This window comes from Malaclemys terrapin, chromosome 7, assembly GCF_027887155.1.
Source record: "Malaclemys terrapin pileata isolate rMalTer1 chromosome 7, rMalTer1.hap1, whole genome shotgun sequence".
Taxonomy (NCBI): domain Eukaryota; kingdom Metazoa; phylum Chordata; order Testudines; family Emydidae; genus Malaclemys; species Malaclemys terrapin.
Genome location: NC_071511.1, coordinates 9,234,484 through 9,250,315, shown reverse-complemented (window position 1 = coordinate 9,250,315; position 15,832 = coordinate 9,234,484). Strand labels below are relative to the sequence as shown.

The window sequence follows — 15,832 nt, the reverse complement described above, 5'->3', positions numbered from 1 at the left end:
ATTGGTGATCATGGGGAAACATAGGTTCTCTTTATAAAGGGTTCTGTTCTCCCAACTCCTGTATCATCCAGTACCTGCATGCATGACGCTCGCGTGTGTGTGTTCAGAGCCGGGCACTCGCTCTCCACCCTGCTTTGCTCTTCAAATTTATAAAATCCCTGTGAATATAAAAAAGGGGGAAAAAAGCAAAGCATGGACCTGGATTTATGGCATAGTCTCTCCTCTAGACGGGCATGGTTGAGCCAGTGTCATGCACACATATGCCTGATGACACAGCAACGTGAAGCTTTAACTCCCTAGAGAAAAAGCAAAATGGGGGTGTGATCATGATTATGGGAAGGAGCTATTTTATTTTCATTTATTTTAAAGCACGTAAACAATTGAATAAAAGAACAAGGAAAGCCCTGCTCTCTTGGCATGTGCAAAGTGATCGCTGCAAAAAGTAAATCTGAGAAGACATGCACATTGCATTATTATATACTATCAAAGTAGGAGCAGTGGATAAATTTGCTTTTAGAGAGTCTTCTTCACTGGACTTATGCAGGTGCACAAATAAGCATCGACTTATACGCACTGGATAGTCACACTTACAGATGTACATAAGCATTAGCATCGGCACACATTCGTCAGCACCAGTGAGGTCGTTGCTGCAAATGCTGCGGCAGAAGACTTCTAGGCATCATGCAAGTGAAATTTTGCATGTGCACAACGGAGGGCTGAGACTGAAATCCCAAGCAGTAATATTTTAAAAGGGTATAAACACCATGATATTTTGGGAAGCTATCTAACTAACTCATAACTCAAAAGAGAGACAAGGTGGGTGAGCTAATATCTTTTATTGGACCATCTTCTGTTGGTGAGAGAGAGAGAGAGAGAGAAGCTTTTGAGCTTACACAGAGCTCTTCCTCCAGTCTGGGAAATGTATTCAGAGTATCCCAGCTAAATATCAGGTAAAACAGATTGTTTAGCATAAGCAGTTAACACATACTTCAAGGGCCTATTCAACGTGAAGTTGCCTGATAATACCCCTGTAGTCATAGAACAGAAAGGGGGGTTAAGTGGGTTACAGGTTGTTGTAATAAGACATAAATCCAGTGACTTTGCTAGACACTAAAAATCACAATCTTAATAAAGATATGAATTTAAGCTCCCAGGATTATCTTTTGAAAGTACTGTGCAGGTTTCCTTCAAGGAGGACTGACAAATCAGATATAGACAGATCACTTTTGTGAAAAGTTATTTCAGTTTTATTTTACTTCAAAAATTCTCTCCTCACAATGGTTTGTGGTTTTCTCTTTTTTTTTTTTTAAAAATGCCTTTTACTCTTTATACTCTGAATGAGCCACAAAAGCATTATTCCAGAAAGTTACAACCAACCAACAAAAATGGCTTTGCATTCGTCAAAGGTCAATTACTCACTGTTCTGTGCATTGACCAGGCACAAAAGAGGCTTTAATAAGATGTGTAAGCTGAGTACAGCAGCGCAAAGGTTAAACAAAATCGAACTGGGCCAGAGATTTTTCACCTCAAATATTTTATATTGATATATACATATTTTATATATTAGAAATGACAGTTATATTTTTAAAGTCAACGCTTCACAACAGAAGATAAATTTGAGATCTTTATCATGAGTGACTCTGGCTTAACCTTATTCACAGAAGATAAGTCAGAATTTTATTAAGCATAAGACAATATCACAGCAGAGACACGATTATTTACCTCTTTTTCACAGTTGGAGTTAAGTGTAAGCATAGCCATTGGACTGTTCGGTGCGCTGCTTCCAGTTCCAGGTGGCATGACATGATCACCAGGCTGGTTTGGACAGGGCAAGCTCAGAGCTTGGTTGGTATGTTTATTTGCTAGAGTGGTAGAAAGGTACTGCTTTACCTGCTGCCGTTGGGCTTGCTGAATGTGGTACTTGGTTGGATTTTCAAGGTGAGTCTGCACCTGCAAGAATAGGGTAAAAGGACTGCGTTATTGTTTTATGGAGTCATTATAACATTATTCTAGATGCATGTTTATCCCAGATATACTTCATGGGCCAGATCCTCAGCTAGTGCAAATCTGTGTTCGCACCACTGAAATAAATTGCATTTCAGCAAATTACAATAGCTGAAGAAATGTCTATTTGCCTCCTAATGTACCAGTACTTGCAGTTCATAAACTTAATTCAGGATTCCAGATTTGATTGTTTTTCCCACTATTCTGTTAATTTTAAGTGACAAAATTAAGTTATTTAGGTTGGTCTCCTGTGATCAGTAGTCAAGTGAGTCCTGTTTTTTGAAATAGCTGACAAGCTTTTTGAAAAAACAGTAAAATATTTTTTAGTCCAAATGACAAATGTAAACAAAATTAAGCAAATTAATAATTACATTTTCCTTTGCAAATAGAACACTTAATGCTTATATATACTTAGCCTAATTTGAGCGAGACTAGGATAGCCTCTTTAAAACATGCGCTGGAAATAACAGATGACAGAACAGAAATATTTCAGTGTTGAAAATCTAAGTTAAATTAGTTTTCTATTGAGTATCCTCAGACATTTTCATTAATAGTAACTTTTATATTAGAGCAGTCTTTTAACACTAAGAATATTTTTAAATGAATTAACTCATGCTGAAATGAGCCTATGCTACTATGTAGGCAATAAAAGAAAGGCAACAGCCTTCCAAGCAAAATTTTCACCACTGTTTGATCAATTTTGTATTTATCAGACACTGAACAGTATTGCTTTTATCAGCAGGAAATAATGGATCAATTGAAACACATCATACTGAAAAAGCTCATTACTTTCAAATGTTAATTATGATAAAATTATTTTCAGTTGCTGAACAGCTACAAACAAAGGTATCGTATCTCCCTAATTACTTTTTGTGGAACAAAACAAATAAAATATACCAGATAATATACAGATTAAAAGGATTTCACATCTCTCTCTCTCTCTCTCTCTCTCTCTCTCTCTCTATATATATATATACATATATATATATATACATATATATATATACATATATATATATATACATATATATTACACACACACACACACACACACAGGTAGCCAATTATTTTTGTCAAGATCCAAATTCCATACAGTCAAGGTTCAGACTCTAGAGAAAATAATTAATAATAAAATAAAAAGATGTCGGGGTCCATTCAAAAGCATCTGGCTGTCTGGATTTGGCCCACGGTCCACCTATGGACAACCCTTACAACAAATCATTTTTAACAGGTAAAGTGAGCATAAGATAACTCACCTGATAATGATTATATTCAAGCATTTCCAGCATGTTTATATGTTCCTAGCTTAACCAGGGAAATGGCTTAGCATTTATCCTTTATTTTCTGTCATTCCAGTTCAAAGGCTCATGTACAGATGCACCATAAACAAGCTAATCTGAAATGGCGGAAGAAATTTTACTACAACAGCTCAGGCTTATAATAAGCCAAGCTAATTAGTTACGCACATTGAGAAATAAACAGTTCACACAAGGGGCTTTTCTTGGAAGCCATGCAAGTTTAGCCCTAAATATTGGTATTAATTTGTTTTCCATAGCTTTGACGTCATGCTTTTTCATAAACATAAAAGGACCTTTTAAGTGATGGACTATCAAAGTCAGATTGACAGTTAGCTCAAGGCCAATTCACTATTCATCTTTAGTTCCAGTCATACTAACAGACAATGGTAGTTTTCTTTAACAGTAAGGTTAAGAGTTGTCTGTCCCGAGTAAGAAGCGGAAGCTGCAAAAAATGCTACAAGTTTGATGCAGTATTCACCGGCAGTGGTGTACGCCGAACAAATGTATGTAGTTGTCTAGTCCTATGCTGAGCTTCCATGTTTATTGTATATTGTCACACTCCTCCAACCTTACCTAACCCTATCTGAATTGGGAGGACATGGACTAGGGCAAAACACCCACTCTCCACGGTGTCATCTTTATCCTTCCTCACCAACTCCTAGGGAATACCATAATAAGTTTATCAGACTTGGGTGTGCATTACGACCTAAACATTGATCTGACATTGTAAGTATCTAGCTTCTGGCATGTAGAATACGGATTACCAGAAAAGTCCCAACGCAATTTTACGATCTGTAATTTAAAAAAGGCTTCATCCAAAACTCGTTGGAGGGGCAATGAGTTTGTTTGTGTTCATACTGTTAAGGAAACATGTCAAACTGTTCCTGTTCAATCACCACTGAAAGTGGGATTTTAACATAATTTATTAATCAGCCTGATACTTTGTTGCGCTTGAATAATTCAGATCTGTGGTGGCAGCAATAGCTCTAGGTTTTCCACTTTAACGTGTGTGTCCTGTGATTATGTACACAGTTTTTAAGAACAGAAATACACCTATCTGTAATCAAATGCCACGCAAGGTTTGTAAAAAGAGCTGTGCACGTAATGTTTTTTTCTATTTGCTGACAATTCTGAAAAAAAATTGTTTTGGTCTCATGAAAGTTTCATGTTGATTTTGAGCAGTTAACATTTTTGAACTTTGAAAAAAATAAAATAGAAGGAAATTTTGAAAACAAAATGCCATTTTGAACTGAAAAATTGACATGTTTCTACATTTTTCATCAAAAAAAAGTTGGGGTTGAACATTTTTCCTGTTTCTGTAAACACGAAGATCGTAGCATGTGCAATTAGCTTCTGTGTCTATACTAACACGAACACACAAGACTAAGCCTCTTATGCTTGAAGATTATTTACAAAGATACTTGTACAGTTATTTGTGAGATTATATTAATTTCATTATTTAGTATGCAAATCAAATTAACTTTACAAGTAACTTCCTCTACAACCATGGCCCAAGCGAAATTGGATTTTTATGGATGGAAAAAATAGCTGTTTACTTGAAGGAACACCCTTTCCACAAAAAATTCATTTGTTTCATCAATGAATAGGAAATCTACGAACGTAGGCTATGCATTATCTTCCTTTCTAAAGGGTTACTTAAGCTCCTAAACTTATTCTGAGCTCGGTAAGTATACCATGACAAATTTCCTAGCCTTCCAGATAAAAATTATGACCCCAATCAGAAATCTAACAACAAAAATCCATAATTTTCCTTGTCTACTTGTAAACATTACTAGCACACGTTAACTTACAGTATGGCAGGCCGCAGTAGGAGATCAGGACACTGTTATGTGATGCACTATACAAACATGTAGGAAAAGACACTTTCTGCCTCAAAATGCACATACAACTTGTGAGAGAAAAAATATAAAAGTATGAAAGGTGATGTACCTTGGGAAACAAAACCAAAAACTGGATGAGAGGAAGGTTTGAAACAAAGCCATTAACTTTTGATAAAGAGGGTTTTATTGTGATAGAAAGTGTACAAGTATGGATTGCCTGCCCCTTTTCCTGTTGTATGTCCCCTCCTTGGAAATAACTGGCAGTAGATGGTTTAAGCAAAGCAATGTCTTGCGAATGACTCTGTAGGGGAAAGTGAGCCTCATATGGAAGGAAAGAGTGCAGTCACATGGAATGTTTGGGGGAATTTAGAATGTATCTGCATTAGCGGAAGTATTATATGGAGTTCAGAAATTCGATACCACTGAATATGATGATCAAGCATTTTAAGAGTAAGATTATCCAAGTCACCTTCATGAAAACTCAACTATCCAGTACCTAAACTGCTCTATTAAATACTACTATTTTTCTGCTGGTAAACTAAAAAAGCTAAAACCAACAGTGAAAAAAAATTTTATATCGTGCAAAAAAGTGAATTATTGCTCCAAAGGCTAAAGTTATCCAACAGGACTAAATAATGCTATCAAGCATCAAAACCAGAACTTGCCTGTTACTGTTAATTTTAATGGTGATCACATTTTGCGGTGAAAATATGTCATGTCATTACACCCTGGAAACTTTTAATTACATATCACATCAAAAACATCAGCATCCTTCTGCAATGGGATTAGACCAGTCATCATTGTGTAAGTGACATTTCATGAATTTATTACGGCCTTACAGTTCACAGCACAGAGGACAACAGCCCAGTCCTGGAAGTTGCACACAACTAGATATAAAAGTGAACCTTTCCTCTAGGAAATATTTGGAAGCAGAAGACAAGGGGCCAAATTCTGAAGTGGTGTAACTACTGATTTCAGTGGAGTTACACCAGCAGAGAATTTGCCCAGGAACTGTAAAGGTTCTGCTCTCTGCTCACATGCCTTTCTATAGTGGAGTTTCTTTCTCCGAACCAGACCCATGCATGAGGAAGTCCCACATCCTTCGCCTCTGCTCCTTTTTGGTTCATCTTCATCATGACCAATTTCTCTCTACCTTTAAAAAGCATAGCTTTTGCTTTTAGAGAGCACATCTGCTGACCCCTTTGATGAGTCCGTTCTCCCTCTCTGCTGTACATAAGTAAAGGTGTGACATCATGTTGGTTACGTTCAGCTCGACACACAAACAAAAGTACCTCTCTTGGGAGCATCTTCCAAAAATTTAGTCTATCCTCATTACCTCCTCTTCTCAAACATCCTGGTTTGCCAGCAGCTTCTGTAACTACAGCGCCAGCTTCTGTTCTGAACTCAGACATCCCCTCAGACATCTCCTCTGTTCACAAGTCTGCCTACCATAACCTCCTAACACTGCCCATGTACATCTACTCCTTCCCCGCCAACTGAAAACCTCATCCGTGTCTCTTATCTCCTTTCTCCGTGGTCTCTCTTTCAGACACTCATTTGTCATAGTGACGAGTGCAATTTAAGAAAACAAGTAGATAGCTCTCCAGAATGTAGATTGCCTCCCTCCACCGTCTTAAACGTTCAGTACAGCATAAATATGAATGACCACATCCCTCAGTCACGGACAACTCCATTAGCTCCCCAATTTCTTTTAGCATCCAATTCGAAGTTGCCCTCCTTATTCCCTACAGCCATCCATGGACTTGCTCCAACCTAATTCAAATATTCTGTAACTTTACTCCCTCCTCCATCTTCTGTCCCTTCCAACAGGCTTGCCACTTCTTCCAAGAGCCTTCTCCACAGCTCCTGCTGCCAGGAACTGCCTTCTTGTAGTCCCTTGCCAGTCATGGATACGATCTCATCTCCACATCATGCTGATCACCTAAAAACACATTAGAGAATCGGCCCACAACAAACACGATTGCAAGAGTAACTGATTTCCCCTAACATTCCCTAGACTGAAGTCATTGAGCTAAGTAAAAAAAACAAAACAAAACACAAAAACAAAACACCACAGGATCCCCTAGATTTAACAGCCTCCTCCCCTATAAATCTAGTGTCCCGCCTCCACAAAATTAAACCTGATAACCTCATTACTAGTACCAATAGGCAATGAAAATTAATTCTAGAGCAATGGGATGCTAAGGAAAGGAAAGGAAGAAGGAAAGAAAGAACCATTGTGGTAGTGCCTCTCAAAACACTTTGACAAGAGTTCACTTTTAAACTCTGAACAGATTAAAATAGCAAAGAAATGACCTGAGTCTTCCAGTTCCTACAATGTAAGCACTACACAATACAGAGAAACAAAGAAGCTGTGATCTAAAGTCTCAGCAGCAGAACGTTTTATTAATAGTCAGACAACAAGAAGAGCAGCCGCTAACATACAGAATATAGAGCATTACATGATCCAGACTTTGTTAAGAAAAGATGTTCTAGAAACAGCAGAACACAGCTGGGGTAGACAGACTGAATCATGCAGAACGGGGAGCCGTTTAGAAAGGGGAAGGCTTCTTCTGTATGTTCCACAATTAAGAGAATCAGTTTTCAATAATGTTCAGTGGATCTCTCACGTGCTTCTCCCGGTCTTACAAATATGAACTGCTGTTAGCCCCTTTAGTGATATTACTCAGTATCCCAATAGATAAACCTAATTACGCCAACAGAGAAACTTAATTATTCACTTCCCTGGCAAGTTGAGGAACTAATTAAGGTACCCAGAAGACTAGGATGGTTGCTTATCTGTAGAGAAAAGGATGAATCATTCCCCCAAAAACCTATTTATGGTGGATCAGCCCTAGTGGTTCATTCTTTGTTCTGTTGTAATATAATTAGCAACCAATAATGATGTTTACGTTATAGTGGAATCAAAAGACTTCAATCAGGATCCCATTGCACTACGTACTGCACAAATATAGGTAGATAGTTGCTGCTCGGAATGGACTAAAAAGCAGATAAAGGGAAGGTACTATCTATAATGTAATGCACTGATATCAGAACTTATCACCCCTCACACCAGAATACCTAGACATATTTTTGCATGTGTAACTACAAAATAAGACCTTGATGCATGGATGGGGGGGTTCTTATTGTTGTGCAGAGTGCCAACAGTGTCAGGGTAATGCTGCATCAATCTCTTTGCAGGATTTGGGTCACAGGATTTAGTATATAGAACCAGATACATTCGCCTTTGCAAGAAGTTCATAGAACATCCTTTAAAAATTGCCTAGTCCAAAAGTCAAGTAAAAAACAAAACCACTGCCACCACAAGAAGAGGCAACATGGGTATGACAAGGATCTACTAAAGTCTGCTTTAGTTTAAGCATTTTAATCCTTTAGGGAGTCATAGAATCATCAAGGTGCCTGGAAGCATCAGCAGACAAGCCATTTCACCCTCTCCATTCAAAGGGGAAAGATTAGCCATATGTATTGGGTACATTGCCCCAAGGGAGAAAAGCATCTCTTTGAAACGCTGGTTTGTTTAAAAAACACACAACCCACTTCCGCTGATGTCAGTGTAGTCATTTTAAAGACATGGCACAGATTCCAAACAAGTCAGTAACAAAAACTCTGCTGTCAGAAGCCAAAGCTTCAAGCGGTGAGTTTCCTGACAGCAGTAAATGACTTTAAGGTCATGTAAGATCCTAAACCCACATAAGACTGGAATAACAACAACAACGTTTTCTCTTAAGGCAGCTCCACCCTTTCTTCCAGAAGATTGTATTTCATATTGACAGAGCATAAGGAGAAAAGTGAGAGTAAAGATGCACCTGATAAACTAACGTCTTTATTAGGATTTATATAAAAATAATGTAGCTAACCATGGGTTGGCAACAACTTAACCTTTCCTCCCACAACACATCAGTCTGGTGGATATAGTATTGCAAAGCAGCTAAACCTTTCCTTGTGTTATTTCAACAGTGCTTTGGGCTTAGTGCTATCACTCTTTACCGAAAGTCATTCTGCGCAAGGATTCTTGAAGTAACAATCTAATGGAGTTTACCTTAATTCCCCCCGGTGTTTCTGTTTAACGTTCTAGATTTCTATGCCGGTCATAGGTGTTGTAGTATTGCAGCAGCTGTTCAGCAGCATTCAGCGTTTCACCCCAAGTACAGATATATTTCAGCTGGGGGTGAAACGATCCCAGCATACAAGGTCGTGTAACAGTTTATCAAGTGCTTTGGGATCCTTTCGGCTGAAAGGCAAATTCATAGATTTTAAAGCCAAAAGGTAGCATCATGCTCGTTTAGTCTGAACTCCTGAAAAGACCACAGAATTTCACCAAGTGGTTTTGGCATCTTGCCCATGACTTCTGATTGAGCTAGAGCACATCTTTTAGAATGACATCTGTGACCAGAGTCCCGGGGGGCGGAGGGGCAGCTGAGATCACTCAATTAGGGTGAACTGCAAAGAATGGGGCAGACAATCCCCAAAGCTAGAGGATATTTTCAATACTTAGATTTACCAAGCCAGCACACAACAGCTTCTTTACTACCTCACTGGTTGCCCAGAAGCGAACAACTCAGTTCCCTTAAAGTAACCCAGCCTCAGGCCTTCACCTAGAAACCCAAATCAAGAATGATGAAGATTATTATTTTATATTCATCATATAAAAGAAAAGGTTCTACCAATCCCAAAGGATCGGACACATTACCTCCCAGGTTAATGAATATTCCAGATTTTACCCAAATGCATGCTTACAGCCAATTCTTATTAACTAAACTACAATTTATTTAAAAAGAAGAGAGAGAGAGAGAGAGAGATATAGAGAGAGAGAGTATGGTTAAAAGATCAATATACAGACAGACATGAATTCAATTCTTGAGGTTAAGATTCATAGCAGAGATGGCGAGCTTTTTTAGTTGCAAAGAGTTCTTTTGGAATTTAGTCCATAGGTTATAGTCCAATGTCCAATATCACATTCAGGATGTACCAGCTTAACTGGGATCTCAATCTGGCGAGACAAACTTCCCCTGATGAAGCTTAAGCAGATCTGAGATGGCAGGATCAGGACCCAAGGATCTTTTATACAATTTCAACCCTTCTTTGACAGGTTGGAGTCCCTTGGCTTACAATCAAGGCGACTCTGAAGTAGATCCATCACCGCTACTTACCGACACAAATTAACATAAGGCAATTGCCTATTTTCACCATTCGCAGATGATGGGCTATACATTTCAAAGAGACGAATACACGGATATCCTATGTTTACAGTTCATTTCAATGCTAGGATGTTCTTTTGATCTCTGAATTAACAGAATACAGCATAGACAGGGACTGTTGATTACATTGTTGACCACTACCCATAAATATGTAAATACACAAAAACACAAACATTATCTCTCCATATGTCTTTCAGGGTTGAATCTGAGTCATTCATCCTGCAGGATGCGTAACCATTTCTGGCTATGCGTCACAACATTCAATATTGATTTGGAGACTTCAAGTGATGAAGAATTCTCCACCCCTCAGGCAACTTATTCCCGAGGTTAACTACACCCACAGTAAAAATCTACACCTTATTATTAGTCTCAATTTGTCATAGCTTCAGCTTCCAGCATTGCCTCTTGTTATGCCTTTGTCTGCTAGACTAAAGAGCCCTCTATTACCATACATCTTCTCCCCATATAGGTACTTCAACAGCAAGATCCATCACCTCTTAACCTTCTATTGGATAAAAACTAAGTAGATTCACTTCTTCAGTCGTTCTCTGTAAGACAGGTTTGCCAGATCACGAATCCAGTGAGCCATAACGCTATTATATGGCATTAGCCCTGAGGAATTTTAGGGACCCTTTAACCTCTTTATTCTCATGTGCCACATCATAGATTTTAAGGGCAGAAGGGGCCATTATGATAATCTAGTCCGACCTCTTGGATAACACAGGCCAGAGAATTTCACCCAGGGATTCCTGAAATCAATCCTATCACTTCTGGTTGAGCTACAGCTTGGTCAGTGGCACACCACAGTGGACAGACCACTATGTGCAGGAAGGACTGCAGAACTTGTTTAGTCCGACTCTTCCCTAGTAGAGAACCTTGGAAACCACTACCCAGCTGTAGTAACTATTCGTTCACTCAGCCACCACGTCCAAGTCGGAACTACACCACACAGCAGAGCCATAGACAAGCAAGATGGCTCCTCCAGGAGTGATGACCCGCTACTGCTTCTCCATGCTTCCATGCACCGGTCCCTTCTGGCTTCCCTCTATCTGCAGATACCCCGACTCTAGACTCAAAGTCACTGCCATTTCTTTCGCATGCCTCCCACTCAAAAATGTGGGAGGGTGAGGAAACCACACACATACACACACCAAACCAACTTCCGGAACCTTTGCATGTTGTGTGTGTTTCTGTATAACTGCCTTTCGCAGCTTCCTTAATGTAATTTGTGTTTATAAAAGTAATCGCTGATTTCACGGAGTATCAAGCATGCAAAAAGTAGCATGAGTGTCTTTGGGACCTTAGTTGATTGAGATACACTTATACTGCAGTTTCTAAATTGCCGTTCGACACTTATGGTACACTATTCTAATTTTTGTGTGTTAAGGAGAAAGGAAGAGCCCCCCAATACCCTTTGCACCAACAAATGAAGGCTTGATTAAGCAGATATATTAGAACTTTTGGAAACTCTAGTGCCATCTGGTGATATCTTAGGCAAACACAATGCTATATTTGCATCAATATGTGTTCTGATGTATTCATCCCACATGCAACAAGAAGATGTTGCATGATTTAACAGAAGTGTTGGATTACATCAGCCTGTTTTTAAATGCTTTATTTGGAAGTTTTTAAATCTGCAGGTCCAAATAACTTGCACCCAAGATTTTAAGAAAAATTGGTTTAGCAACTCACAGCCATTGATGCTGATATTAAACAATTCTTGCAGTACTGGAAGTCCCAGAGAACTGGAAAAAGATAATTGTGTGTCAATATTTAATAAGGTAAATGGGATGACCTGGGTAACTACAGTCCAGTTAACTTGACATCAATCTTGGGCAAATTCATGTAAAAGCTGGCATGGGATGCAATTAATAATGAATTAAGGGATATTAGTATAAATAATGCAAACCAACCTGGTTTTAAGGAAAATAGGTGAAATCAAAATTGATATTATTTTGATATTACAAGTTTGGCTGGCAAAGGCAGCTGAGTTGACAACAATATATTTAGATTTCTATAAGACATTTGACTGAGTACTCCACAACAATCCGATTAAAAATGTTGAGTGATATAAAAAATAAAAATCCATGTGGCACATATTAAATAGATTATAAGCTATTAATCGTGTTTTAAAGAAACAGCAAATAGGGAATCATCATCCAAGGGGGGCATTTCTAGTAAGGTCCCAAATCGATCAATTCTTGGCCAAATGCTAGTTAATATCTTTAGTAATGATCTGGAAGAATTTACAAATGACACAAATTGGTAAAGTGGTAAATATAAAGAATAGGTCTACTCTACTGACTATCAGACGTCACTTGTACAACATGCATTCTAATACAAATAAAATCCAAGGTCATGTAGGAACCAAGAATGTAGATAATAGTTGTGGCCAACTATTTTGAAAGTAATGATGTAAAAGAATTTGAAGGGTCATGGTGGATAACCAACCGGACATGAGCTCCCAATGTGATGCAGTGATTAAGAATAAATGTGTTCCTTTGAGATTTCAGCAGGGAAATACCAAGTAGAAGTAAAGAGGTGCTATTACTAATGTATGCAGCATTAGACAGACCATTACTGGAATACTACCTCCAGTTCTGCTATGCACACTTCAAAAAGGATGTTGACAAACTGGACAGGTTAAGAGGTGATGTGATCTATAATACCTACTTAGGAAGAAGATTTTTGATAAAGAGGACTCTTTAATCTAGCAGACAACCAGATAACAAGATCCAACGTCTGGACGCTAAAGTTATGACAAACAGACTAAAAATAAGGTGCAAGTTTTTAACTGTGAGGGTAATTTAACCACTGGAATAAGATGGCTCAAGAAGTGGTGAATTCTTCGTTACCTGAAGTCTTCAAGTCAATATTAATGTCTTTCTAAAAGACATGGTCTAGCTCAGTCAGAAATTACGGGTGTGATTGCTGGAATCACTTAGTGACATTCTATGGTCTGTGGTCTGCAGGAAGCCAGACTAGATGAACACGATGGTCTCATCTGGCCTTAAAAAAAACAAAACAATTGCATGTCCAATTTTACTTTCCAAAATTAAATTCTGCAAACTATTACTATACATCTCTTAAGTAGAGTTGGGTGAAATTTTTCAGACAAAAACCATTTTAGCCAAAAATAATTCAGATTCAAGTCAACCAAAACATTTTGCTAATTAGTGCTGAATTTGCCAAAAAAAATTAGCCAAAATCACCCACCCCAAAAATAATCAGCGCTTTCTTATGATAGTTCTGAAACAAAATATTTTGACTTTTCAATTCAAAATGAATTTGTTTGACTTTTACTTCAATTTTAATTTAAAAAAATAAAGAGAGATTAAAAAACCCTCAAAAACAAAATAAAACATTTTGTTTGACCTGAAATCAATTTTTTTGTTTGTTTTGTTTTTGATGGTTTGTTTTAACTTTTTTGGTTCTCTGAAAAGTTTGAAAAACTTGTTTTGAATCCACCCAGAACTATTTCCCCCTTTCGCCCCCATTTTTTGGTTCAGCTTCTGACCCAAAATTCTGTTATTTGCACAATTCTACTCTTAGGTCATTTAGAGTTGCTTTACTGACTGGCTGTTTTTCTGCAACGGTTTGACAAGTTACATTACATTCAATACCACTGTCACTTCAAAAGTTTTTTTTTTTTTTTTTTTTTTTTTTTTTTCTCTTAATTAATTGGCCTCTCAGAGTTAGTAAGACAACTCCCACCTGTTTATGCTCTCTGTATGTGTGTATATATATCTCCTCATTATATGTTCCATTCTATATGCATCCGAAGAAGTGGGCTGTAGTCCACGAAAGCTTATGCTCTAATAAATTTGTTAGTCTCTAAGGTGCCACAAGTACTCCTGTTCTTCTTTTTGCGGATACAGACTAACACGGCTGTTACTCTGACACTGACATAATTGCTGCCAGTGTATAGTAGGGCTACTACTAAGACTCTTTTTGTAGAGGTTTCCAATTTCCTGAACATAAGAGCCATACTGCAGAAATCTATGAATGATCCCTTTATTAAAACCCCCAAAAACTTGCTGAGTTTGTAGTTGAATGGAAACCTCAGGAGGGATGGGGAGAGGGAATCATTGAATTTGGATCCATTTCCACTATTTCTTTACTCACTTTCCATGAATGTTCTTGCAAACAAATTTGACCAGAAAGAATATTCAGGGAAAGAGGAAGTTAAGCAAATTTTGTTCCCACAAAGCAAATTCTGAATTCAAATATTTACCCAGACACCTAGTTCTATGAGTTATACTTGTCCATTCAGAAACTACCACAATACCATGTGACTTATATACCCAATCAAAACTAACCAATGGAGCTACAATTTTGGATAAAAAGAATCCGTAAGCCAAGGCACAAAAGAGATTAAACAAGAAAACATTCTAAAAATACATTAGAAGCAAGAGGAAGACCAAGGACAAGCTAGGTCCATTACTCAATGAGGGGGAAAAAACAATAACCAAAAAGTTCAGTAGCGATTGAACATCTAACATACTGAATGCCAGTGAAAATGAGCTATTTTAGCCTCAGATCCTAAGGTAAGAACAAATTAAAAATTAGACAAGTCTTCAAGTCTCCAGGGCCTGATGAAATACATCCTCGAATACTCCAGGAGCTGACTGAGGAGATATCTGAGCCATTAGCGATTATCTTTGAAAAGTCATGGAAGATGGGAGAGATTCCAGAGGACTGGAAAAGGGCAAATATACTGCCAATCTAGAATAAGGGAAATAAGGACAACCTGGGGAATTATAGACCAGTCAGCTTAACTTCAGTACCTGGAAAGATAAAGGAGCAAATAATCGAGCAAATAATCAAGCAATTTGCAAACACTTAGAAGATAATAAGGTAATAAATAACAGTCAGCATGGATTTGTCAAAAACAAAATCATCTCAAACTCACCTAATGGCTTTCTCTGACAGGGTAGCAAGCCTTGTGGATGGGGGAAAGTGGTAGATCTTGACTTTAGTAAGGCTTTTGATATTGTGTCGCGTGACTTTCTCAAATAAACTAGGGAAATACAACCTAGATGGAGCTACTATAAGGTGGATGCATAACTGGTTGGAAACCATTCCCAGAGAGTAGCTCTTAGTGCTTCACAGTCAAGCGGAAGAGACTACTGAGTGGAGTCCCACAGGGATCAGTTCTGGTCTGGTTCTGTTCAATATCTTCATCAATGATTTAGATAATGGCACAGAGAGTACACTTATAAAGTTTGCAGACAATACCAAGCTGGGAGGGGTTCCAAGTGTTTGAGGATAGGATTAAAATTCAAAATGATCTGGACAAACTGCAGAAATGGTTTGAAGTATACAGAATGAAATTCAATAGGGACAAATGTGAAGTACTGCACTTAGTAAGGAACAATTAATTACACACATATAAAATGAGAAAGAACTGCCTAGGAAGGTATACTGCGAAAAGGGATCTGGGGGTCATAGTGGATCACAAGCTAAATAT

At 38.0% G+C, this 15,832-nt stretch overlaps 1 protein-coding gene across 8 annotated transcripts in view; it reads right to left on the bottom strand.

The window, feature by feature from the left end:
* Positions 1 to 15,832, bottom strand: part of MITF (melanocyte inducing transcription factor) — a 165,704-nt gene that overhangs the window by 24,009 nt on the left and 125,863 nt on the right. For 6 of the 8 annotated variants that reach the window (XM_054035274.1, XM_054035275.1, XM_054035277.1 and 3 more), the window contains exons 3-4: positions 1,723 to 1,950; positions 75 to 158 (exon numbers count right to left, since the gene is read on the bottom strand). In XM_054035274.1, the coding sequence (XP_053891249.1) occupies positions 75 to 158; positions 1,723 to 1,950 (312 nt within the window). The remainder of the gene's footprint in view (positions 1 to 74; positions 159 to 1,722; positions 1,951 to 15,832) is intronic. The other 2 variants (XM_054035280.1, XM_054035281.1) reach the window with 1 other exon arrangement.